Source organism: Mesoplodon densirostris, chromosome 11 (genome assembly GCF_025265405.1).
Source record: "Mesoplodon densirostris isolate mMesDen1 chromosome 11, mMesDen1 primary haplotype, whole genome shotgun sequence".
Lineage (NCBI taxonomy): Eukaryota > Metazoa > Chordata > Mammalia > Artiodactyla > Ziphiidae > Mesoplodon > Mesoplodon densirostris.
The window spans coordinates 43,915,659-43,942,900 of NC_082671.1; the positions used below are offsets into that span (position 1 = coordinate 43,915,659).

Below are 27,242 nucleotides of genomic sequence, written 5' to 3' on the forward strand. Positions count from 1 at the left end.
AATATGCCTCCAAATAGCAAAATCCCAGATAGTCCTTTCTGGGTGGGGTTGTTTTTTCTTTATTTTTCTTTTTCTTTATCCTATGTAACTTCGTCAAGCCCTTCCTTTTTCCTTTGCCTCTTGAGAGCATTCATCAGTGATGTGTATCAATCAGATTGCAAGCCCCTTGAGAGCAAGAACCAGGCAGGAGGGACTTCCCTGGTGGTGCAGTGGTTGAGAGTCCGCCTGCTGATGCAGGGGACACGGGTTTGTGCCCTGGTCCGGGAAGATCCCACATGCCACGGAGCGGCTGGGCCCGTGAGCCATGGCCGCTGAGCCTGCGCGTCCGGAGCCTGTGCTCCACAACGGGAGAGGCCACAACAGTGAGGCCCGAGTACGGCAAAAAAATAAAAAATAAAAAAAAAGAACCAGGCAGGAATTTTCATTATTTAAAGCCTGTGTGGCCATGGACATGTGGAGGTGCTTAATAACCCTAGACACATTTCGGAGAGATGGTACACAATCCACACTTCTCTTTACTTCTTCCTCCCTCTCCCCACCCTGTCTGTGGGCAGCCACAGCACCACTGTCTGGGTCTGTGTGGGAGGGGGCGGGGGGGGGGGGAGGATCTGCCCACAGGCCACGCCCACCTGCCCCTGCTGGCACCCTGAACTCTTTGTCCCAGGCCCAGCCCTGCCATTTTACTTTCCCTCTTCTGTGAGGCGCAGGGAATATATTAGTCATGTGACAAAAGCAGAATGGGTTGTCTGAATTTTAGGATAGTTTACTTTAAAAAGTCTGGGAAGTAAAAGCTCAAATTGTTGACTGTGGAGAGGACCTGGCAAGCAGGGAGTCTGGGAGAGTTAGAGGGATTGGGAATGAAAGAAGGAAACCCAGTTTGGACATACTTATTCCAACATAAGCCTTTTTTCAATCCCATGTGCCACTGAATTTAGGTATGTTAGGAAGGGCTGCATCACAGAAACTAGAAAAGAGCACAGATTTGAAGATCAGGTATGGATTTCATTCTAGTGATACTGAGTAAATTATTTAACCTCTCTGAACCTCAATTTTCCCACAATGTAAGACAAAGAAAATATACTCAGTTTATGAGAATTAAATGAGAGAACATAAAGTCAACCAACACAGGGCTTAGCATATTTGTCACCCCTTCAGTAAATAATCATGGCTGTGTTATCAGAGCTCTTAACAAGGAGAGTGGCAAGTGGGAAGCAGAATTTCCGGTGGGGATCCCTGGGCCAGCCAGCCTTACGACATGAACTTGGACAAGTCATTGTCCGCATCTCTGTGAGATAGTGCAGGGATGCACCACAAGGACATGGCAGGATGGCTGACAAGAGATTGGGAAGTGACTTTGGAGGAAAGCTGGCTGGATGACTGCTGTGAGAGGCGTCATCTCCGTGCTTGCTCTGTGATGTTTCAGTCCCAGGAAGACACGTGCCATGTCTCTGAGCAGTGCCTTTCAGGCTGTGGGCAACGACCCTGGGATCATCACCTGGAGAATAGAGGTGAGCTGGGCTGGATGGGGGCAGAAGACTGGTCTGCTGAAGGCCCTCCACATGCCTCGGTCTCCTGTCTGTGGTTCAACAACAGTGAGAGGCAGCTCCAAAGGGCACGTTTTCCGATGCTTGACCCCCTCCTGGGTGCTCAGAGCAGGCGGGTGACGGGTGGAGGAAATGTTCTTGGCCTTGGAGAGCAGGGCTCCAAGCGAAAATAGGCTTGCCTTTTATCTAACCATCTGCACTTCTAGTAAATGTCCTGGAGAGATGGGTGGGGCCCAGGCCCACCCACGAAGCCCGAGACACCCGGCTGCTTCTGTCAGAACAATGGAACCTGTCTTCCACGGGGCACTCTGGCTCCTGCAAGGTGGTAGGAAGATTTGGCAGATACAGCACAGATCGGTGCCCTGCTCATCCCTTCTCCCACTCGGGGCTTGAGCCCCTCTGGCTGACCTCGAGCTCTAGCGGTCTATAGTTGGGAACCGCCCTGGCCTGGCAGCCTCACCCCACCTCCCTGCTCTGAGCCCAGTGAGTGGCTCTGCTGCAGAAAACCCAGAGGTGATGCCCCACCTCACCATCCTCCACCACGAGGGGAGTCACAGCCCCCTAGCAAGCAGCTCAGAGCTTGTGAGAGCCCAGGTCACTCCCACTGTTTTAAGGCTCCAGGTTTCTTTAATAGGTACTAAAAGAGTTACGCAAATTGTGGGATATTTAACATTTTTACATTTAACACACATTTTACATAGAATACACTCAAACATGACTGCAGGTTCACCTACTTGGAGATAGTGATGAAAGTCCACATCTGAGGCCATGGGAATGGCTCTCCTGGGACAAGCCAGACATGCAGGTAACAGGTGCATCAGGGCTCCAACCCAGACTCCAAATACAGAGCCCTCGGCAGGGAGCCTGCACACAGCCGGCATTCCCCACCCCCAGAGCCTCACAGAATCCTGGCTCCCCATTCTGTCAGAACTTGGCCAGCTCTGGGTGGTCAGAGTCAGCGCTGGAGGCACTCTGGTGCAGCGGCTCAGAGATGGGCTTTTACCTGAGGGCTTACACCCAACTCTGCAAATGACTGAGGCGGCGCACAGGCTCTTCACAGTGTAGCAAGATGAGGCTGGGCAGGCGGTGCGAGGAGGCTGGGGTGAGGACAGGCACCTGGATCCAGACCCAGGGCCGGGCAGGTGGAGTTCAGCAGAAGCCAGAGGGATGGCCGCGCTAATCCTGTGGCTGGCCACCACGCCCCGTGGGGACATCTCCCCACTCTCCCCTGCCGCCTGTGTCAAATGACGGCGTGCAGGGGGAGGCCTGGGGGGGTCGGGGGAGGAGGGAGAGAATGCAGCCTATACACACCCCTTGTCCTTCCAGAAAATGGAGCTGGTGCCGGTGCCCCTGAATGCCCACGGCACCTTCTATGAGGGGGACTGCTACATCATCCTCTCGGTGAGCACCATGCCCCCCATTCCCATGAGCTGCTCCCTTGAGAGCCAGCTCTGGGGCCCCATTGGGAGATCTGCCCGTGAGGTTAATCTGGTATCCATCTTGATTCTTCCTCGCTGTTATATAGAACAGGCCTCCAGTTTGATTATCAAAGGGTTTCTTAGGCCAGGGTTTCAAATTTTGCATCAGAGGGTGTGGGTGTGGCCCTCAGTCTGAACCTCAGCGAGTAGCCTACAGCAGCACTTCTCCCTCCGGGACCCAGACCCCAGATTACAGTGCTGTGAAGGAAGGCCAGGTGGATACAAGGCCATCTCTGGCCTCAAAGTACTCATCTAGCGGAAGAAACAGTCTCCCACGTGGACAGTACTGACAGAGCCATGCAGATGGACAGCAGCACTGTGCCAGATGTGCAAGTGCAGGGGTGCGAAAGAGCAGCAAGAAAAGCCTGCAGTCCAACCCGGAAAAGATCCCCATTGGTCTCTGTTTATTTTGATAACAGTAAGCTGTCAACATTCCCCAAATGTGGAGAGGGATTTGGGCTGCCAGGGTCTGCACCCGGGCCACTGCAGGGAGGGAGAGGCCCCAGGCCTGCCAAGGGCAGGACACAAGTCACCGTAGGCCACGTTCTTCCCTCGCCAGAAGGGCCAGCAGCGAAGGGGAGGCAAGCTGGCCCCTGACCTGATCTCTCTGACTACATCCCAGACCCGGAGAGTGGGCAGCATCCTCTCCCAGGACATCCACTTCTGGATTGGGAAGGACTCCTCACAGGATGAGAAGACCTGCGCAGCCATCTACACTACGCAGCTGGACGACTACCTGGGGGGCGGCCCCGTGCAGCACCGGGAAGTCCAGTGCCACGAGTCCGACACCTTCCGCGGCTACTTCAAGCAGGGCATCATGTGAGTAGCTATGCACAGAGCAAGGACGTAACCGCAGTTTACCAAAGAGGAAACCAAAAGGGCCAAAACGTATATGAAGAAAGTCATCAGAGAAATGCAAATCCAAACAAAGCCATCATTTCCACCTACTAGAGCAGCATAAATCAGAGAGCTGAGAGGCGCCAAGTGTCGTCGAAGCTCTGGGGAGACAGGTGCCCTGCTGGTGCAAGTGAGAACTGGCCAGCATTCCGGAGAGTAGTCTGCTGCCACTGGGGCAGATCTCACCCCCAGCGTGTGACCCAAAGGAGCGCTCACGTTCCCAGGTCCACAAGGGCACATGAACCAGAACGTTCACATTAGTGGTGGCGGGAAGCTGCAGGCAATGTGGACAGGAAAAACACCCCGCGACACAGCGGAGTACAATGCCACAGCTGGAAACAGATTAGAGGCCCATCTGACATGTGGACAGACCTTAAAAACACGGGGCTTAGGGAGCACAGGTAGAAACAGGCTTGAAATATAGAACAGAATGCCAATTTCTGTTTTTAAAAAAATACATAAACTCAAAACAACAGGCTACATTTTACCAGAATGAAAATAAAAAGACAGATGTTAAACTGTTAGAATGGATGCCTATGGCGGGGAGAGAAAGGGGGGGTAGGGTATGCAAATTAAAGGGAACACAAAAATACTTACTACAAGAGAGGGGTCTCATAAAGGCCAATGGTGAAAACCTTCCACGAACTGAGGAGCTTGATTACCTCAAAACTTTGCACTTGAGATTGAAAAGAAAAAGGAATTCCAATGAGCTTGAGAGTTCTGAGGCTGGTCCAAGGCCAGCTTCTTACAGGTCAGCAGTCCCCACTGAGGACCTACTGGGCACAGAGCCCCACGCTGAGTCACCAGGGAACCCTCTGCTCCCCGTGGCTCTCTGCATGCCCTTCACGTGTGGGATGCCTGGGGGAGGCTGGGCTGGGGTGAGGGCCAGGGGCGGGAGAGCGGATTCCCGGAGTGAGATGGTTTTTAAGGCCACGGTGTCATGAATGTTTCTGCTACCGCCTGACTCGTGCCCCTCTCCCCATCACACGTGACATTCACCCAGTTTCTAGAACGAAACAAAACAAGTTCTTCTGTGCTCTGGGGACTTCATCAGTGATGCACCCTCTGTCTGGAGAACCAGTCCTCTGGTGGTTGGTTCCTACTCTTAATATCCCAGCTCAAATGTCGTCCTTCGGAGAAGACTGCCCTGAACACGCCGTCTAAAAGCCCACCGCTGAGTGCACCTCTGTGGCAGTGGTGACCAGCATCTATGTTTACCTGGCTCATTTACTGTCATCACCCGTGTGGGGAGAGGTTGCATCTGTGTGATCCACAACTGTCTTCCCAGTACCTAGCACATAGCAGGTGCTCAATAAATAACGGATGTTCCCTCAGCTACAAGAAAGGGGGTGTGGCCTCCGGGATGAAGCACGTGGAGACCAATACCTACGACGTGAAGCGGCTGCTGCACGTGAAGGGGAAGAGAAACATCAGGGCCACGGAGGTAAGTCCTGCCCCTTGTCTGTCCCAGGCTCAGGGCCTCTCCACCTAGCACCTAAGAACTCCTCCTACATAATGTCTACCTCTCCCCTGCAGGTGGAAATGAGCTGGGACAGCTTTAACCGAGGCGATGTCTTCCTGCTGGACCTTGGGAAGGTCATCCTCCAGTGGAATGGCCCAGAGAGCAGCAGCAGGGAGCGTCTGAAGGTGTGGCCTGTTCTGTTGCTCCCCCGCCCCCATCCCCCGAGGCCTCACGGGCTTGCACTCCCTCAGCTGCCCTTTCCTTCTTCTTTCCTCGCTGGCTCTTTCCTGCCCTTCAAGCCAGACCCCTGCCTTTGAGCAGCATCTGTTTCAGAGACAGGCCACGTGTGCGAGCCTGCGACTCAGCATCAGGGTAACTCCTGTGTCTGGGATCCAGGCTGCTCCTCCGGGAGCTGAGCACTTCCTCGGGCTTCTTTACAGGCTATGCTCCTGGCAAAGCATATTCGGGACAGGGAGCGAGGGGGCCGTGCTGAAATAGGGGTGATCGAGGGAGACAAGGAGGAGGCCAGTCCAGAGCTGATGAAGGTCCTTCAGGACACCCTCGGCCGGCACTCCATTATCAAGCCTGCGGTCCCCGATGAGATCACAGATCAGCAACAGAAATCAAATATCATGCTGTATCAGTGAGTAGCTAAGCCTAGCTGCTGGCTGGAAGCTGGGGTAGGTGTCCCCCCAGAAAACCAGCACTTCTGCTTCGCTCCTCGTTTGGGGTGCAGGTGACTGGCTTTCTTTCAGTCTTTTTCAAATGCAGCTTCTATAAGGAGCTCGGTGTTCCCTGAGCAGCTGCCATCTGTTCTTGTTAGCAACTCTTCCTGGTCTCTGGGGGAGGCCATTCCTTTGCTCAGATCTATATGTGCCTAGGGATGTGGACAGGATAACGATGAGGAGAGAGATGCACAAAAGTCTCCTCCACAGAACAGAGTCCATCACATTCCTGTCTGCATTCAAGCCATGCCTGTTCCAAGAAGTTGAACTCTACCCAGAAACTTCATTCTAAGACAAAGCCATGAAATATCAGATTGACTACACGATGCTTTGTAGAAGAGAAGGTACAGCCTAACCTCCCCCCTTCTCTAGTGTCTCAGACTCAGCTGGGCAGCTGGCGGTCACAGATGTAGCAACGAGGCCTCTGGTCCAGGGCTTACTGAACCATGATGTAAGTAGAGCTTGGGTGGGCTTGGCTTGGGGTAGCCAGACCTGGCTTCAGAGGCAGACCCTAGGGAAAGGCCTTCCTCATGGTCTTGGGCAGGAGTAACCACTTTTATCCCTGACCGTCTGCTTCAGGACTGCTACATCCTGGACCAAAGTGGAACCAAGATCTATGTGTGGAAAGGAAGAGGAGCCACAAAGGTTGAGAAACAGATGGCCATGTCTAAAGCTCTGGTAGGAGCTATGGATGTGCAATATTGTCCAAAAAATTCTGTCCATAACACATCAGATGTGCTCAGCGAGCCACATTAGGCACCAGAGCATAGAACATGGCAGTTACATACATAACTTCAAAGTCAGACAAACTGGGATCAAATCCAGGTTTAATGCCATCTCCTGGGGTTGTTGTGAGGATTAAGTAACATTTATAAAGCACTCAGAACAATACCTGGCACACACACCTGCTCAGTAAAAAGGTGGCTGTTATTATTGAAGGAGATACCACATATCAAGGTCAAGGGCCCTGTCCTCAAGGAGCTTATGACATTGTGCAGACCCACGCAGATGAACCAGGCAGGATGCACGTACAAAGCAAAAAAGGGGCAAATGAAGGTGATACAAAGTCAGTAGAGTACAGGAGTGCTGAAGGAACACAGAACAGAGGATCTTACCAAAAAAAAAAAAAAAAAAAAATCAGTAATAATCTGACGGGCCAATGAAGAGATGTCAAAATGTTCCACTCAGTCCTTTCCTTGAGGCAGGTAACTTGGTCCCTAGACAGAAGTGAGTTAGAATTTGACTCTGACTCCCAGAAGGGAACAGTCCTGCCAACTGGCTTCACAGGGGTGAATCACCAGCCAAGTCAAGAGCCCAGTGCACTCCTGGACTGACCTGTCCTTCGGGGGGGTGGGGGTGGGGCACCTGCAGAACTTCATCAAGATGAAGGGCTACCCCAGCAGTACCAACGTGGAGACCGTCAGTGATGGTGCCGAGTCAGCCATATTCAAGCAGCTGTTCCAGAAGTGGTCAGTGAAGGAACAGACCGTGGGTCTGGGGAAAACGTGCAGCGTTGGTAAAATCGGTGAGATTGCCCCCAGATCGTGTTTTCACTGCCGGGACTCTTTAGAAAGGCAGGCACAGCTGCTTTTTGCTCACTTGGCTTCTCCCAACCCCTTCCGTGCAGCTAACGTTTTCCAGGATAAATTTGATGCGACTCTGCTGCACACCAAACCAGAGGTGGCAGCCCAGGAAAGAATGGTCGACGACGGCAACGGCAACGTTGAGGTAAGCCCAGTGACCCACATCCCAGGGCAGGCGGCAGCACGGGCCCTCCAGGCGGCTCTGCTGTACAGAAGGGACACGTGATTCCGTGTCTGCTTTGCTTTCCTTTCCACCTCTGGCACCTCAGGACTATTCAGAGGGATGTCTGAGTTTGCAGGGTTTTCCCACAATTCTTCACGGAAGTGAAAGGTAGATACTCCAGTGTGCTATGAAGAACTCACCTGGCAGACATATTCAAATCATCTCTGAGCCATGATGGGGATGCATCTGACCAGGGACGATCCAGTTCTTGGGATTCAAATCATGCAAATGTGATAAGCCCTCACCACTGGAAAGAAGCACCAGAGGGGGAAGGTGTACTTTGAATGGACGTTAGTGCCTCACCCACCTGGATTCTCTGCTAAGCATGGCCCAGTTCCCTCCAGGCAGCTGTTTCTTCACAGGACTCCCATCTCTGGGGAACTGTGTCTCCTTCTATGCCTAGGTCTGGAGAATTGAAAACCTGGAGCTGGTCCCCGTGGAGCATCAGTGGTATGGCTTCTTTTATGGGGGAGACTGCTATCTGGTTCTCTATACGTACGAGATGCACGGGAAGCCGCACTACATCTTGTACATCTGGCAGGTAGGCCTGGGGCAGCCTCTCAGCTTTGGATCCTGGCGCCTCCTCCGGCCACTGAGCTAGGGCCGGGGGTAGCAGGGACCCATCGCACCCGCTCACCACTACAGGGCCGCCACGCCTCACAGGATGAGCTGGCAGCCTCAGCATACCAGGCGGTGGAGGTGGACCGGCAGTTTGATGGGGCCCCTGTGCAGGTTCGGGTTGCCATGGGGAAGGAGCCACGCCACTTCCTGGCCATCTTCAAAGGAAAGCTGGTTATCTTTGAGGTGAGAGCCCTCAGATAAAATTACACCATAAGCAGAATGCTCAGAACCAGCAGGTCAGCAGGAGACTACAGTAGAGGAGAGGAGGGGTAGAGAGCAGGGCTTGGGGAAGACACAGACAAGAAGGGGGTGAATCTCTCTAAGACACTGAAGTGAATCCCGATGGCCTAGGGTTTCAAGTCCAAACCACTGCCTAATTCACGTTCAAGGTCTTTTATAATCTGACCCATATTACCTGTGCAGGTGCATCACCCTCAGCTCCCTAGCCTACACACTCCACTCCTGTCAGGTGGGTGTCCTCATTAGGCCTCACACGTGCCATGTCATTTACCTGTCCACCTCCCCCAGAGAATGTGCCCCTTCAGATTCAAGTTCCATTTCTTCCATGAAGCCCTGGCTGAAGCACTACCAGGAATGTATAATGTCACATGTTTGATATACACAAATCTGTGGTCAAGTCCTAGTCTTGTCATTTATTAGCCAAGTTTCTAAGCCTGTTTCCCCATCTGCACTGTGGGATAATAATACCTACTTCACAAAGTTATTATGAGGATCTATAAAAAGATGTAGATAAGGCACCAGCAAAGAGCCTGGCATATAACCAAGGTCTCATAATGAAAGCTAATACTATTGGTACCATAACCCCAGCTCACCTCAGCCTCTCTCAGTTAGCCTAGACACTCCTTGAGGGCAAAGACGGTGTCAAACACATCCACGTTCTCCACAATGCTAGCCCAGTGCCTGGCGCACACGGTGCACCTTCGTTCCAGACTCTGCTTTTCTCTCTCTCTAGGGTGGGACTTCCAGGAAGGGAAATGCCGAGCCCGATCCTCCAGTAAGGCTCTTCCAGATTCAAGGAAATGAAATATCTAACACCAAAGCGGTGGAGGTTCCAGCCTTCACCTCCTCTCTAAACTCCAATGATGTCTTTCTGCTGCGGACCCAGGCAGAGCACTACCTGTGGTATGGCAAGGTAGGATGGTTGGCCCAGTGGTCACACCAGCCCCTCAGAGCCCAGCCCTGCACCAACCCTCCTGTCAGCAAGGCGAAGGAAGTGAAGAGTAGGCTGGAGCAGTCCTCAAAACAAGGAACCTTTTCCTAAAGGATCTTCAAAGGGACTGACAATGTTCCCCACAATTAGGCCTCCAATTAGAAACTCACGAACACACTGCTTACATCCAGGAGACCCTCCATAAACCTCTAAACACATGGAGGCTGGATGCAGGCTAGATAAGTCAATCTTTCCACACCAGTTTGGTGGACTGTAACAGGACGGCCATGAACACTGAACAAAAACACTAAAAATGTGATTTTTGTCAATTTAGATTGCATCTGCATTAAAAAGCACTAAAATTATTTTGCAAAAGAGAATTGAACAGGAAAAGATGCTCAACATCATTAGTCATTAGGGAAATGCAAATGAAAACCCCAATGAGATACCACTACACACCTATTAGAATGCCTGAAAAAAAAAAAAAAAGATAATACCAAGTGCTGGTGAGGATGCAAAGCAATAGGAATTCTCACACACTGCTGGTGGGAATGCAAATATGGCCTTTGGAGAACAAACTGACAGTTTCTTATAAAACATACACTTACCGTATGGCCCAGCAACCCCATTCCTGGGTATGTACCCATGCGAAATAAAAAACTATCTTCAGGGCTTCCCTGGTGGCGCAGTGGTTGAGAATCTGCCTGCTAATGCAGGGGACATGGGTTCGAGCCCTGGTCTGGGAGGATCCCACATGCCGCGGAGCAACTAGGCCCGTGAGCCACAACTACTGAGCCTGCGCGTCTGGAGCCTGTGCTCCGCAACAAGAGAGGCCGCGATAGTGAGAGGCCCGCGCACCGCGATGAAGAGTGGCCCCCACTTGCCACAACTAGAGAAAGCCCCCGCATAGAAACGAAGACCCAACACAGCAAAAATAAATAAATTAATTAATAATCTCCTACCCCCAACATCTTAAAAAAAAAAAAAGCTAAAAAAAAAACTATCTTCACACAAAAACCTGTACACAAATGTTTATAGCACCTTTATTTGTAATCACCAAAAACTGGAAGCAAACCAACTGGAGGATGGCTAAACAAACAGCGGTGCATCCATACAATGGGATACTACTCAGCTATGGAAAGAAACAAGCTGTTGATACCCACAGCTGCAGGGATGAATCTCAAGTGCATTATGCTAAGTGCACAGTGCACTAGCACAAAGGCTACAGAGTGTATGATTCCATTTATGACATGCTGGAAAAGGCAAAACTATCACGATGGAGAACAGATCAGTGGTTGCCAGAGGTTAAGGATTCAGGGAGGGTTTGACTACAAAGGGGTAGGTAGCCTGAGGGAATTTTTTGCAGTGGTGAGACGACTGTTCTGTTTTTGTTGTGGTGGTGGTAGCATGATTCTATGCATTCGTCAGGAGTCACAGAACTCTACGGCAAAAAGAGTGAATTTTCCTGTATATAATTTTTAAAATAAACTTAAATTTTCTCTTAAAAAATAGTCAAAAGCGGGGCTTCCCTGGTGGCGCAGTGGTTGAGAGTCTGCCTGCCAATGCGGGGGACACGGGTTCGTGCCCTGGTCCGGGAGGATCCCACATGCCGCGGAGCGGCTGGGCCGGTGAGCCATGGCTGCTGAGCCTGCGCGTCCGGAGCCTGTGCTCCGCGGCAGGAGAGGCCACAGCAGTGAGAGGCCCGTGTGCCGCAAAAAGAAAAAAAAAAAAAAAAAAAGTCAAAAGCAGGTGCTAAAATTCCAACTGAAAGCAAAACAAAGGTGACTTGTCAATATCCACTGTGGGTTTCAGAGTTTAGTCTTGTCCTTTGCCACCACTGTTTTCCTCCGTGCCCCCGCCCCTTGCCCCCTGCCCTTCCCAGCACCAGAACAAACCTATCTATCTCCCCGTCCTGAGGTACTGTGGCTTGGTAGATGATCCTGGCTGCACTGAGCTCTTAGTCTCAGCCACTTTTTTCCCACATCAACGTGCCTGTGTGCAGCTAACATCTGTGTTCTCCCCCCCCCCCCCACTCTCAGGGGTCTAGTGGGGATGAGCGGGCAATGGCTAAGGAGCTGGCCGGGCTTCTCTGTGATGGCACCGAGAACACAGTGGCTGAGGGCCAGGAGCCAGCTGAGTTCTGGGACCTGCTGGGAGGAAAAACTCACTATGCCAATGACAAAAGGTACAGGACCACAGCATCCCCTCCTCTTGGCTCCCCCTGCCTACCAGACTTGTGAACTGCACATGACTTCTAAACAGCTCAGTTCCTCTACTAAACGGACTGTATTGCAGACTACAGCAGGAAATCCTAGATGTCCAGTCCCGTCTCTTTGAATGTTCCAATAAGACTGGCCGGTTCATTGTCACCGAGATCACAGACTTCACCCAGGATGACCTGAACCCAGATGACGTGATGCTCCTGGATACCTGGGACCAGGTAAGACAGCCAGAGAGCTTGGAACAAATGACAAAGATCCTCAAGCTTTAGGCTATTTTTTGTGTAGTACCTCTTCCCAACCCCCCAGATAAAGCCAGGGTAGCCCTGGACCATCCCCAAGTCAATCAAACATTTGTCAGTGGTGACCAAAGGAAGAACCTGCTTTTTGCCAGGGCTGGAGAGAATAGAATGTTGTTTAAAACTCAACACCCTGGGAGTTTTCCCACTTTGCTTCAGGAAAATCACGCCATCCTATCATCATGCACTCCATTCTCTCAGGACCAAGGGCAGCAGGCTCCACACCCAGGGATATGGGCCTTTTAGGGAACAAAGGGATACGAAAGCTTATCTTCAAGGCAACCCCTCTGCCACATCCCATTTTCTTCAGTTCGGCTCAGCAAACATACTCAACACCCTGTCCGTTCTAATCACTGTGCTGGGCGTGGTGTCGCCAAGGCCAAGGGCCTCATCCTACTCTCAGAGTTTACAGGCTGAGGCGGGGTGGAGGAGACCGGACATAGAAACATCATTTTAGTATGAAGGAGGTATGTATGAGGTGCCATGGGAGCACAAATAAGGGGCACTCAACACAGTTTAGGGGCTCAGTGAAGACTTTCTGGAGGAGATGGCTCCCAGACTCAAAGGATAAACAGGCATTAATCAGGTAAAGAGGGCATTCAGGCAAAGGAAAACCAAGGCATGAATAGTCTAGTATACAGGGAACTACAAATAGTATCATCAGAGCACAAGACAGTGTTAAAGAGCACCCTAGAGGTGGAGCTCAAGAAGTAGGGGTGGGCCTTACCTACCATGTCAAGAAGTTTGAAATTCATCGGGAAAGCTACTGAAATTTAAGCAGGCGAGTGACATGGTCAGACTGTGCTTTAGATAGATCACTCTGGCGAGTGTTGGAGAGGAGGGATGGCTTGTGAGGAAAAAGAAGACTGTATGTTGGGAGACCAATCAGCAGACTACTGTCCTAGTCCAGTAAGAGCAGCTGCTGGCCCACACAGGAGCTGTGGAGTAGAGACAGAGGGATGGTGACAGACTGGACAAAAGCATAGGAGGTAAATTAGCTAAGTCCTGGTGTTATGGCAGGTATTTAGGATGACTCCCAGGTTATTGCCTTGGGTGACTGAATGGACACCATTCACCAAGAATGGAGACACAGATACAAGTTTAGAAAAGAGCTACATTTGGGGGGTGTTATACTCGAGCTTGGAGTCAGCCAAGAGGAGGTGTTTTGCAAGAAGCTGGATCCAGGAAGCTAAAGTTCAGAGAGAGAGAGTTCAGGACTGGAGATGTAGATTGGGGAGATACCTAAATCCAAATGAATCTGAGAAGCTTTACTCTGATGAGGCTGTGAACTGCTGACAGGGAAAGACAGGGCAGCACGTATGATCTAGTATTGATACTTAGCCCTTGGTATGAGCTCAGTAACAAATACTCAGTCTCGACCACAACAGGTGTTCTTGTGGATTGGGGCTGAGGCCAACGCCACGGAGAAGGAGAGCGCTCTTGCTACCGCCCAGGAGTACCTGCACACTCACCCCAGCGGCCGAGACACCGGCACACCAATCCTGATCATTAAACAGGGGTTCGAGCCTCCCATATTCACAGGCTGGTTCTTGGCCTGGGACCCTCACATTTGGAGCGTAAGAACAGAGAGGACCGGGAAGATGTTCTTACTGCCAGGGCGCTCGGTGCTAAGAGCTCGGTGGGATGGCGGGGTACTCAAGGGCTGAGTAAACCCAGGACCGCGTCTCCGCCACTCCCCTCCCCTCCCCGCTTTTTACTTTCCTTCTCTTTCGCGCCCACCAGGGCACTAAGTCCAGTTAGAGAATTCACAGCTTGCCTCAGGAACAAGCAGTGTGTGAAAAAGTAATAAAGTTTATAAAGTATATCCACACACATTACTTTTTGAGCTCCACATCCTGATAGCTAGGGAACACTGTTTCCTGTGTTAAGAGATGAGGAACCTCAGAGAAGTTATTTGTCTGAAGTCACAATTAACCAGTGGGAAGAAGCCAGGTTTACTGACTCCTAGTCAACTGCTTTTAGTATGGAGCGTTGAGGGGCCACCAGCAAAGAATGCAGACCATGTTTAAGTACCTTCCAACCCTGCATAGACCCAGAAGGGGGGATTTTCATTTCTGCTTATCCCTGAAATGTCTTCTGTCCCCTGGCTTTTTTGCTTCTCTCGAGGGTACAGACCAGGCCTGACATGTCCCTCCCCTGTAAGCAGCATCTCATGCTGTATTTTCTATTTCTTCTTTTCAGGCAGGGAAATCATATGAACAGTTAAAAGAAGAGCTGGGAGACGCTGCTGCTGCTGTCACGAGAATCACTGCTGTGAGTTTCTTGGAGGAGCTATTCACAGGCAACCAGAGCCAGAGAGAAACAGCAAATGCTACAGATGCAACATGGCCAAAACCCTATCATGGCCTTCTTAGTATCACTCTGGTGGTCTATTTTGATATGAAGATTGTTTTAATCGGTAGAAATGCAGGTCTCAGAGCCAAGTTCCTTATTTTACTGCCTTCCAGAATTTAGAACAGACTTGCTGTTTAAAAAAACAATGAAAACAAAACCAAATTTTATTATTCAACTCTCTCTGTCATTCAGGACAGATTAAACTTACTGTTAGTATTTTTCAGAAATAATAAGCTTCTAACCCAAATGATAATGTTTATCAGTTTCTGACAGGGGCTTCCACAGAAACTCAGGCCATTACCCCTATTTTAATGGCCAAAAGAAGTGGAGCTTCTGGCCAGGAATCCAACAGCTCTTTAACATCAGGACAAGTACATGGCACCACTGTCCGAACCATCTGGCAGTTCTGTCCTTTATGCTGTACAAACTCAAGATTTCAAAGCTAATGGCAATGTAGCATCTTTAAAAAATATTTAAAAGAAGTATGACTTGAATTTGAAGGCTGGAAATGTAGAGCCCAAGTAAAAGTACCAATAGAAGGAATGTGATCACAGTATTTAAATGATGTTTAAGCAAAACATCTACGCCAACTGGCTATACAGGATTTACCTTAGACTTATTGAATCACCTTCCCAAGAAGGACCCTAAAATCTGAGTATTTTAGATTCCCAGATGATTCTGACATGCAGCCAGTTTTGGGGACCACTGTTCTAAAGGATGATTATAAAGTATGAAGTGGTAAAACCCAAAATTTAAATATTATAAACACAGAACTTCAACTGCACAGACCTGAAGAGTCTTATCCAGTGTCTACATTCTTATCTTCCCTAGGATATGAGGGACACAACCCTCTCCCTAAATTCTGAGCCAAAATATTACCCCGTAGAAGTTCTGTTGAAAAATCAGAGTCAGGAGTTGCCTGAGGATGTGAACCCTGCCAAAAAGGAGGTGAGTGCCTGCATGTGATGTAAGTGGAGCTCTCCATGAGTAAAGCACCTTCTCAGTATACAGCCTAGGACAGATCTGGAACGCTGTAAGCACTCAATAGACATCTGAATCACCCAGGAGCTCAAGCCGAAAACCCAGGGCTCCTTCTTGCTTCTTTCTTCTCACCTCCCACATCAATCCATCAGCAAGCTTCCATTCACTGCTCTCCACCTCTCTGCTGCCAGTATGGTTCAGCCATCATGGACCACTGCCACAGGCTCCCAACTGGTTTCCACCCCTGCCCTACAATCTGTTCCCCACATAACAACCAATGGGCTTCTACAACAGATGATACTTTTCTATTTAAAACACCTTGAATGGCTTCCCACTGCACTTAGAATCCAAAGTTCTTCTGACGGCCTCCAAGGCCCCAAACAATCTGGCCCCTGCCCACCTCTGATTTCATCTCACAGACCACTACTCTCTTCACTTACCGCCCTTCAGCCAGTGGCTGTTTTTTCTGTCCCTCGAACATGAGCCTTTAATTGCTCCTGCCTGAAAACATTTTTCTCCCAGATCATGAGACAACCAGCTCCTCCTCACTATTTAGGTCTCAGCTGCAATGCCACCTCCCCAGGAAGGCCTCCCCTGACCACCCCGACACTGCCTCCCTCACCGCCTATAGTCCCTTTATACTGGGTCACCGTCTATCTGCCCCACTCCAGTGATACCCTCAAGAGCAAGGACCTTGTCTGTTTTGTTCACGCCTACATTCTCAGCTTTTCAGCATCTAGGATGGTGCCCAGCAGATCACAGGCACACCTTAAGTTTCAGCTGATTGAATTAACAGTCATGTTGAATGAACTAATTTATTTCCCCCTTGAAGGGGAAGGGCCTCTGGATTTTCCACAGTGTCTTATCTAACCAACTCTTAAGTATCTGGGCTGCAACTTTCTTGAAAACAGAGACCATATCTTAATAATTTTACTTGGACAGAAAATATTCATTAATCATTAATAAATAAATGTTAAGAGAATTTTATGCTCTCACTAAGGTCCACCTGATCTTGCATTTGAAAATATCTGGATAAAACATGGCAGATAAGGGCAGAAAGCAAGGAAAACCATCGATTTAGTTCTCCATTCAGCCAATGCCTAATGTTCAGAACTTGTACATAATATATAACCCATTTCTTGTCCTTCTGGCAAGACACTGGTGCCAGGTGGGACTGTGAGCGAATCCAGCCAGGGCTTTCAGAGGCCAAGGTGGGACTCCACAAGCCAAAGAACTCCCCAGTGAATAATTTAAGTCTATTAAAAACTTTCTGAAGAATTCATTCTACTTCCCCTTTCAAGGAACTACCTGGGACTCTCTCTTGGCCCCATTTCCCCGACCCCGTTAGCACTGACAGGCGCTAGGTCTTCCTTCTAACTAGAAACTTTGTCTTCTCTCTTAGAATTATCTCTCTGAACAGGACTTTGTTTCTGTGTTTGGCATCACAAGAGGGCAATTTGCTGCTCTGCCTGGCTGGAAACAGCTCCAGATGAAGAAAGAAAAGGGGCTTTTCTGAGGCAAGAAGGCATCTGCCTACTGCAAGACCCCAGAAGAAAGCAGATAGTGCCAGTACCAGGAAATAATTTCTCTACTAATTTCTGCCTAACATCCAGCTACTTAATGTTGATACAGTAGGCTCTGCAAATCACAGCATGTTCTCCATTTTTCTCATCCCTGCATTCCTTGTTATATACCTAAAATGTTAGCTGTTAGCTACCCACTTTTTAATTTTTGTGGCCTCAGCAGAAAGCACGAAAACTGCAGGAATCTGGAGAAGTCAAAAGTAAGAGAACAAAAAAACTAAGTTTAAAGTGTTTAATACTGGGGCAAGGGCCTAAGTTTGTTTTAAATCTTAAGATCGGTATTTCCTATTTAACCCACAAGTCATTGAAGTTATTCACATATACACCCTGAAGTCAAAATCTAAATGCTCAGAACTGTATGTGCCAGAGATTTTAAATTTTTCAAATAAAGATACCTGTAAGAGCAAATGGGAGTTCTTTTCAGTATTTTGGGTCTGCCCATTATGGTAACTATTTTGTTCTACTGGGAGAAATGTCCCAGTACTGGGCAAGTAAAGAGGCACTGCTGAGTGAGCTCTCTGGATGACTGGAATCCCTGTTGACCTAAGAATGCCAAAATCTGCCTTACAGCTGTCCAGGAAACCTCAGTCCCCACCCATCCCCACCCCACTATCCAGAGGAGAAACAGGGCCATGTGTTATTAATTTCAGTAATGAGGCCAGAATCAGTGTGTATACCACTGCAGAGAGCCTTCAAAGCACGCTACGGACATCAACAAATGAACCACATTTTCCAGACAACTCCAAGTTTGAGTCAACAATTCCAAAGAATCCATGTGGCACAAGTAATGTAACCGGGGAAGTTCTAGGATAGAAGCATAGTCCAAAGCGTCACAAAGCGAACCCGAACAAGAGAGTTCTATGTCACGGGAGTAGGATGGAACAAGGTAGCCACTCTAGGGACACCACAACACACCTGCATTGAAGGGAGCAGCAGCACAGTTGGCGACGCCCGTTCGCCCAGACACTGTCAGTCACTCCAGTGAGACCCACCTGTTGTTTTCTAAAACCTGTCACAAGTCAGGCACAAAAAAGCCAGACCCAGCATTACGCAAAGAAAAGATTCTACTCTCTTTATTATGTAACCATTTTATTTAATAGCTTAACCCATGAAGTATATCATTTCATTATGAACTCAAATGAAAAACAAATGCTGGGTTTGAAGAGGCTTAGGAAATAACCCCTTTTTGTAATGATGTCCAGAGTTAAGAATAAGCATTGTCTCCTGGGCCAAAAGGCTCTGGAACCTATTCAGCCTCTGCTGCCTCTTCGCCTTCTCCACATTCAAACCGCACGAAGTCTACTACAGACACCCCTTGGGGCTGCACATACTGTCCCAGTGTGATGGAGGGATCCAGCAAGTACGGCTGGGACAGCATCTTGGTTTCTGCCTCTCCCCCAGGCTCGTCGTCCAGGGAGCCAACAGAGAGAGGAGCCATGCCCACCACATGCTGCCCAAGGCGGCGGCCAAGGTCTTCAAGGTTTGCTTTCTGCTCAGACGTCTCGCAGATGACCAGGGCCCCATACTTCCCCAGAACCAGGTTGTGGAGAGAGGGACTGTGCATTGCCCCATGGACATAAGAGCCAACATAGAACCCAGCTGGCACCTTCACCCATGCAGCTCGTTTAAGAGTCATGTTTTCTCCCAGTTTCCCTGTGAGAGAGCAAAAACAAAAAACACACTTCCAGAATATGATGCTCGTGGTAGTACCAAAATATGCACAGAAGCAGCCAAGTTTGGGAGACAGTCCTCCGCATTTACACCGTGGATGTGCCACAGAGGGAGAGATACCATTTTCAGTGTAAACAGGAAAAGGGGTGTGGGGGGAGAGGGTGGGAGAAATGGAGTGAATGCCATGCTGGTATTTAGAAACACAGGCTCTGGTGTCACACACACCCTGGGCGCAGGTCTCAGTTCTGCATCTCACTGGCTACGACCTTAGGCAAGTAATTTAATGATATAACCCCATTTACTAATTCATCAAGCCTTCATTTTCTCTTCTGTAAAATGGAGAGGATGCCACTTAAAATAACCTGAAAACAGGGTTACTGGGAGAAATAAATAAGATGTGTAAAAGAACTTATTACAGTATCTGGCACATAGTGAGTTCTCCAATCTGGCTATCATCACTACCTTAAACTCAGGCTTAGAGAGCTTAAGGAACCTGCCTAAGGCTACAGAGCTAACGTATGGCAGAGCTGGAACTAAAACTCAGATCTAGGGACTTCCCTGGAGGTCCAGTGGTTAAGACTTCGCCTTCCAATGCAGGGGGTGCAGGTTCAATCCCTGGTCGGGGAGCTAAGATCCCAAATGCCTCGTGGCCAAAAAACAAAAATGTCAAACAGAAGCAATATTGTAACAAATTCAATAAAGACTTCAAAAATGATCCACATCAAAAAAAAATCTTAAAAAAAAACAAACAAAAAAACCCCCCTCAGATCTGACTCCAACCCAATTGTGTTTTTTCCCACCAAGTCACCATCCCTCCCAAAAACCACTATAACTGACACAGACAACTCCTGATCATCCATTGTATCAGGAAAAAGTCCAAAACTAAAAGCCCCAGAAAATCCAAAGCCCCATGTCATATGGTGATTTCAGCTTCCCCTCATCAAAAATTAAAAGATAATATTTTCAGAGTTATTTATAAGAACCAAAAACAGATTCAGGTTTCCTCCTTTCTCTCAGGATGCTATCCCCTCTAACAGAAGTCCAAAGAAGCCAAAAGGTAGGTAGGGGTAGGAGAATAAAGGGGTCTGGGTAAATATCCCTGAATTAGCCATAGTTACAACTAAAAGTCATAAAAGGGAAGTATCCAGAAACCAAAAGGAATCTTAAAACAGCTCAAAGCATCTACCCAATAGTTAATTCCCAGAAACTGGCAAGGCTGAAACACCCAATTCTTCCAGAATTTCTTAATAAGTTCCATACACGGCTGTCTATCTGGTTTTTCAACCATGACTCACTGAAACATCATACATACTTCAAGATGACCTGATAAAAACAGAATTGATGTCCTGACTGGAAACATCAAATGAGCAGTAAATTCCCAGCAAGCTCTAACCCCAGCCGTACCTCCCTCCTTCCATCAAGGACATGTACGAAGAAGGCAAAACCCCTACTACTTCCACTGCCAATGATCCAGATACGGCTCCTATAGCCAGTGGTTCTGAAAGAATGTACCTTCACAAATTCAGGATCAGATTTTTTTTTTAAAGAGAGGACAAATTCCTAAACATGATGCCCTGAAATACTCCTGGACCCCTTCATAAAGAAGATGAAATGACCTCTGACGGACTATTTCCTTCATAGTGTATAGAGAGGTAGTCAACCGGAGGTCAAAAGGCCATCTTTGCCTAAAGACATGCTTTGTTTGGTCAGCACAGTGATGCCTACTAATTTTAATTAGTTGCAAACAGCTAAAAACTAAACTTTTTTTCATACAAATCTAAATTCTTTTAAAGGAATTTAAAAATTCTGATGACACTGGGATCCCACTTCCCTCAAAGTAATAACAGGTGGCTTGGTAATGGTTTTCTTCAGAAGAGTGTGAGCTTTTCAGGGTGTCCACTGCTCACTAATATCTAACACACAACCCACCTCTCGCATTCAGATTATCAGACCTTTGAAGGAACTTGACTTTGTAATTCTTGATCTAGATTTGGAGGAATACCAAAGATACCAGGAGATCCGGTTATTAATCTCCAGTTTCCAGATCCTTACAAATACTCACCAATTGCTAAGGCCAGCTGATCCTTGAGAGATCCTTCTCTCTCACGCCCAGCTGGAAGTTCAGAGAGCTCAGAGGAATTCAAGAAGCCCTAAGTGCACAAAGAAAATGAACACGAGTCAGTATGTATAATTAAAATTACCAAGAGACTAAGCAAAAATATAGTCTATTTCTCAGAAAATGATTTAAGACAACTAAGTATAAATAGATAATGTTTTCATTAAGCCAAGAACGTTAAAAATTGCTAAGCACTCCACCCCCAATTCCATCCCAATCTCTGGCCTAACTTCTTAGAATGTAGTTTCCTAGAAATCAGAAACAATATTTTCATACAATCATAAAATGTTGAAACTAAAAGGTTTGTAGATTGTTGGTAGGAATGAAAAATGGTGCAAATCCAATGGCAGGGAATTGGACAATAGCTAACAAAACTACATATACTTTTATCCTTTGACCCTGCAATCCTATTTCTAGAAATTTACTCTAATACACTTCCAACAATACAAAAGTACATAGGCACAAAGTAATTCATTGAGCAATTATTTCTAATTGTAAAATACTGGGAAGTCTAAATGTGCAAACAGGCAGAGTCTGGCTGAATAAACCACAGTACAGTCACAAAATGAAATACTATGCAGCTGGACAAAGAGAGAGAGAAAAAAAGATGGTCTCCATGAGCTGCTATGGAGTATTTCCAGGATATATTAAGTGAAAAAAGCAAATTAAAAGAATACATACATATTATACCAACATTTGTGTAATAAATATTTGTATAAATATGCTTATTTTTGCAAAAAGGATAACCAGAAATTAGTGGAGATGGTTATCCACAGGAGTGGACAGGAATGGGGTGGAAGGGAGAGGAGGGAAGTACGACTTGTGTATGTGGTTGGGGGAGGGGGGAGGAGAGTTTTAACTTCCAGAACCTTGTTAATGTTTTACATATTCAAAAATAAAATTAAATTAACAAGGATTAGGGGTGAAAACAAACACAGACTGAACAGAAACAGAGCTTCTAACTGTATTTCAAAGGAATAACACAATCTCAAAAGGGGGAAAAAAACTAATCCAAGTTACTTTCGATACAGTCCTTTGGCCACATAACTTCAAAGTAAGGACAAAAAGAACATCAAAGAAATCTTGAACTCCTTAGTAGGTTTGTTATTTGCAGTGGTCAGGGACAGTAACTCTGAAACAAAGTGTGTACCCTACAGAGAGTAAATAAGCACACATACTGAAATTGCTAGAAGCCAGTGTACTCACTATGAGAGAAGGAAGGTACAAATATAGAAAGGGGGAAGAAAAGAAAGAAGCCTGTGGTGCAGGATTACTGAAACACACACACACACATTTCCTAGCTCTGCTGAAAGAGCAGGGCAGCAAAGACATCTCAGTAGAATTAACCATACCTAATGCTGCCCAGATCTTGGTTTCTAAAAGCCATTCCCCCATCAGAAAGGATCAGGACCCCTTGGAGGAGTTGCCAATCCCATGGTTGGGGCAAGGAAAGTGTGACATAAACCCAGAATACTCTGTTATGCCAAAAAGTACGGAAATAGTCAGAAAATAATAAGGCCATACCAAAAAGACAATGGAACCAGCTTGCATAGGCTTGGCTTAAACTTGCCAAATCCGGGGATAATTTGAGCATTAAAATGACGAATGGACCCGCGTGTAGCAACAAAGACCCAATGCAGCGAAAAATAAATAAATAAGACTAATGGATTGTATAATGAATTGTATAAAAGAAGAATCTATACTGATTCACTTTGTTATAAAGCAGAAACTAAAAAAAAAAAAATTTTTACTTAGCTTCTGAAACAATACAGTTTTTGAATAGTTCAAACATTAAAAAAACAAAAAGATGTACAAAGTGAAAAGTAACCCCACCAACACTACTTCCCCATCTACCAGTTTTCACCCCCTACAACAGGTAATCACTGTTGCTAATATTTTGTTTATCCTTCTAGAGATATTTGTATGTATATACATGCCAATATGTATATATTTTTCTCCTATTTTTTCTATAAATGGTAGAATACCAAAAAAAAAAAAAAAGAATCTATGAGTCAATGTTGCTACTAAGTAAATCCCTAAATAAAGGGAGAAGGAGAAGTCTCCTTATTACAATAGAATGCCACCTAATAAAACTAACCCATGTGAAAGAAACTGTAAGGGTTAGAAAAATAACCATTATGCAACTATCACAGTAACAACTGATCCTGACAAGAATCATCAAGGGATGCTAAAACTTTTAGGCACAAGTTTTTTGAGGAACTGGATGTCTACACAGTCTCAAAAAAATCTCCCATACAGATTACTTACTAGTTACAAAAAAGGAACATGGTAAGTTTAGAGTGGAGAAACCTGACAGATACTACCTTAACCAAGAGATCAAAATTAGCACCATCAATAACAAGACCACAGTCCCACCCTCCTGTGCCTCCTGATGTGATGTTCTGAGAAAAACGGAGGGTAATTTATTTAAGATTCTTACAAAAATCCATATTCTAAGTATGAAGAAACATCAGTTGAACCCAAATTGAAGGACATTCTACAAAACTGTCCTGTACCCTTCAAAAATGTCAGTGTAATGAAAGACAAAGAAAGGCTGAGGAACAAAGAAAGGAAACCAAACAGACATGGCAACTAATTGCAACACATGCTACTGGACTGGATCCTGGATCACAACTGCTAGTTGCCAAAAACGAAATGTATATTGTATATTATCTAAATAAAAATATTGTATCAATGTTAAAATTCCTGAATGTGATCATTGTACTGTGGTTATATAGGAAAATGTCCTTGTTTTTAGGAGATACATGCTAAAGGGATAAAGGGTTCTAATGTCCGCAACATACTCCCAAAAGGATAAAAAAACAATAGGGATGACAACAATATGAATATAAAAAGTGATAAAGTAAATAAGGCAAAATGTTAACAAATGGTGAATCTAGATAAAATTACTCTAGTTTACTGTAGAATACTGGCAACTTTTCTGCAAATTTGAATTTTTTTTCAAAATAAAAGTTTTAAAAAGATAAAGACCAAAAGGAAAAAATTAATAAAGCTAAAAGGGACCAAAATCCCTTGTTACAGATAATGAAACAGAGGCACAGTAAAGTAAGTGAATAGCTCAGGGTTACAAACAGCTACTGGCAAAGTCAAGATCAGAATTTCTACTTCAAGTGACTCATCTACTCAGTACAATTCTAAAAAATAATCTCAACATAGTTTTCCATGTAATATGACTCTTTAATGCCAGTAATAATTAACATTTACCACAAGATCTCAAAAGAAAGATAAACAGAAGGAAAAGGGTGGTACTAAATAAAAAAATTGTTGTGAGTAGTAGGTTCATTTTTGCCTTGGCAACAAGGACGGATCAAAGGCATACTGATACAATTCCTTCCTTGCTCCTTCTATAGATAAGAATATGCTAAGTCTCCTAAATTGTGCCTTCTCCAGTATCTATATTTATTTATTATTTTTGTTTTGCAGTACGCGGGCCTCTCACTGTTGTGGCCTCTCCCGTTGCGGAGCACAGGCTCCAGACACGCAGGCTCAGCGGCCATGGTTCACGGGCCCAGCCGCTCCGCGGCATGTGGGATCCTCCCGGACCGGGGTACGAACCCGTGTCCCCTGCATCGGCAGACGGACTCTCAAACACTGCACCACCAGGGAAGCCCCAGTATCTATATTTAGAAATCCTTTCCTCAGGCCATTCTAGATTTCTGAACACAAAGCTTCACCTGATATATGGACTGTATTCCACTGGCATTCATTCATTCATTCAACAGAGCCCCAAGCAAGTGCTGGGCCCACTCCTCATGCACCAGAGACACACTAGTGAAAAGACAAATCTCCTACCTTATGAAGCTTACATTCTATTGGGGAAGGCAAACAAAAAATAAATACATTAAAATGTAATATATAAGAACTATAACAACAGATTTTAAATGAAGCAAAATAAGGGGATAGAGCAATAGGAGGAAGGTACTCCTCTCCAGAGAGATAACATTTAAGCAGAGACATGAAATAAGGAAGTGAGACATGAGAATGTCTGAAAAAATGGAATAGCAAAGACCCTAAGAGGGGAGGAACAAATCCAGCATGTTGGAGACAACCCCAAAACTCACTTTACTATATGTGGACAGTTGATCCTTTAGGCTCTGACAATGCAACAGGGTTCCCAGGGCTACTTGCTGGACCAACTGTTGAAATTTTAAATTTCTGGAAACAAAATCTGTCTCACAGTTCACCTGTGGGAACAAATTGATGTTGCTGTATAAGCTGTTTACTAAGTCTCCAAAAATGCTTTAAAGCAAGGTATTGATAAAACAGGCAGCAGACGCGACAAAACAGAAATAAATGTCCCTAGGATTAAATCCACAGTTCCTCTACTAGCTTGAGGCCAGAAACTGAATGAAGTGATTCCTGATGTGCCAATGAGTTAGCAATAACCTGCGCATTCACAGGACGGTTCCATAATGTCCCCCAAAGGATTCACTACAAGTTCACCACCTGCCTGTGGCACATGCCATAATCGCCTCATTCCCTAGGCTCCTCCAACACCAAACCACTTTTGTTTATCAGCCTGTTTATCTCTTCTCTCGCTCTAGACTAATCCACATCTGATTCTTCACCAACTGGGCCCCTAAACCTCCTCTAAAACAGCTGCTTGCTGTCCATCATCTAATTAGTCTAATTCCTAGCTTTAAAATCTAACTATTCCAGGAAACAATCAGTGACGAGGTGTAAGGCCACAATGGACTCACATTTAGGAATAACAGTCTACACTACTAGGCCTTTTCTCACCCACAACCTGTGCATTTCTATACTTAAATGAATCCATAGCTAGTAACTGGGGTCTCACGGGCTTAATTCTAACTAGCTTTTATGGTTCTCAAACACCTCTTCTTTAAGAATGCAAAGGGTCTACCACAAAGCCTACACCCAAGGGACAGCTGTTCCTGGCATCTGGAACTCTGACAACTCACCTCTACTAACACAGTCGTGTTTCCTTCCTGCAGCAGCCCAATCAGACCTTCTTTGGTCTTCCTGCCATGGAGCCTGGCAGCTTTACTCCAGCCCTCCTTCTGGGCCTGTTTGTGGAGCCAGCTCTCTGCCTATAAATAAAAAAGATAAAGGGCAGATGATAAAGGCACAGAATTTAGAACAGAATGGGGCTCTAAAATACCTCGGGTTCCCCAATTCTTTCTCCTTCCCCTCAGCCCTACAAGAGAAACGAATCTATCATTTATTGGCAGCCTACCACTAAATGACAAACAGTGGGCATTGTGCCTGGTGTTTTGGATAAGTTTAATCTTCACAACAACTCTATGGGGCAGATAGTACTATTTTCTTTATATAAATAAGAACAATGCAACTCTGAAATATTAAGTAAGGTGTCCAAGGTCACAGGATTAGTGTGAGGATACCACGATCTGGGTCTTGGTCGTCGGTCTGACTCCAAAGCTCCCACGAGCCCTTTCAGCCCCAAGCAGGAGGAAACCTCATAGCAGCCTTGCATGGAATAGTTTCTTAGCCTTGCGACCCTGAGTCAATTGCTTCGAAATAGGTAAGAGTCAAAGGGTGAGATTGTCATTGAAGTCAGAATCCTATCTAGGACTCTGTCCTTATGGGTCACTGGGCAGCAGATCTGACTTCTACGCGACCTCCCAAACGCACTGGGGTCGGGCCCCGGTACCCCACTCCCACCCCCGCGCCAGCTCCCCTCTACTTCCTCCCACACACCTGTTTGAGATCCCCGCCACAAGTCTCCAGAGCCTTCTTGCAGTTTACAAAGGAGTAGCCCGTTCTCCGCCGCAGCTTCATGAGGAGCTCCTTGCTGGAAGCCGAGGAGGATAGCCAGGGCCCAGCGTGAAATGTATGCCGCGGCTGGGGCGACTGAAGCACAAGGGGGCCCACCTGGAGGGAGTAAGAAGGCATGAGAAGCAGGAAGCAGCGAGGAGCTCGTGGGGTGGGAGCACGTCGGCCGGGAGGCGACCTTAGGAGAGACAGACCCAGGGGGTGGGGGAACGGCAGCGCCCTGACGCTGCACCGCGAAGAGGGACCGAGGTGCGGGGAAGGGGGAGATGGAGCCGAACGCAGCCAGGGGAAGGGGAGGGAGCGTGCCCTGCGCACGGGAGACCTGCAAGGAAGGCAGAACAGGGCCGGGGCCAAGAGCACTCACTGTGCAGCTCCCAGCCCGCGCGACCAGACAGAGACGCAGTGAGCGTAGCAGCGACATCTTTCCGGGGGCCGTACACTGTTGCCGCACCGGTGAGGCCACGGGCCTACGGCGTAGCGGCGGGGCCAAAACTCTCCACCGGAACACGCCAAGCGGAGATGGCGCCACCTGCTGTCCG

At 47.1% G+C, this 27,242-nt stretch overlaps 2 protein-coding genes across 3 annotated transcripts; one reads left to right on the top strand and one right to left on the bottom strand.

The window, feature by feature from the left end:
• The first annotated feature begins 1,442 nt into the window (after nt 1-1,442).
• On the top strand, nt 1,443-17,533 carry AVIL (advillin). The gene is made up of 19 exons (XM_060111687.1): nt 1,443-1,508; nt 2,871-2,945; nt 3,645-3,841; nt 5,255-5,363; nt 5,456-5,566; nt 5,822-6,024; nt 6,479-6,557; nt 6,686-6,784; nt 7,478-7,631; nt 7,734-7,834; nt 8,316-8,453; nt 8,558-8,716; nt 9,507-9,686; nt 11,744-11,889; nt 12,000-12,144; nt 13,611-13,799; nt 14,425-14,496; nt 15,409-15,525; nt 16,961-17,533. The coding sequence occupies exons 1-19, from the start codon at nt 1,443-1,445 to the stop codon at nt 17,072-17,074; spliced, it is 2,454 nt and encodes an 817-aa protein (XP_059967670.1). The 3' UTR covers nt 17,075-17,533.
• Nucleotides 17,534-18,213: 680 nt separating this feature from the next.
• Nucleotides 18,214-27,161, bottom strand: TSFM (Ts translation elongation factor, mitochondrial). 2 transcript variants are annotated; one of them, XM_060111688.1, is made up of 6 exons: nt 27,068-27,161; nt 26,629-26,802; nt 25,872-26,000; nt 25,011-25,133; nt 20,875-20,962; nt 18,214-18,794 (listed from the first exon to the last, which is right to left on the bottom strand). In XM_060111688.1, the coding sequence occupies exons 1-6, from the start codon at nt 27,122-27,124 to the stop codon at nt 18,388-18,390; spliced, it is 978 nt and encodes a 325-aa protein (XP_059967671.1). In that variant the 5' UTR covers nt 27,125-27,161; the 3' UTR covers nt 18,214-18,387. The 2 variants fall into 2 exon arrangements, with proteins under 2 accessions (XP_059967671.1, XP_059967672.1); XM_060111689.1 differs by lacking the exon at nt 25,011-25,133.
• Nucleotides 27,162-27,242: the final 81 nt, after the last annotated feature.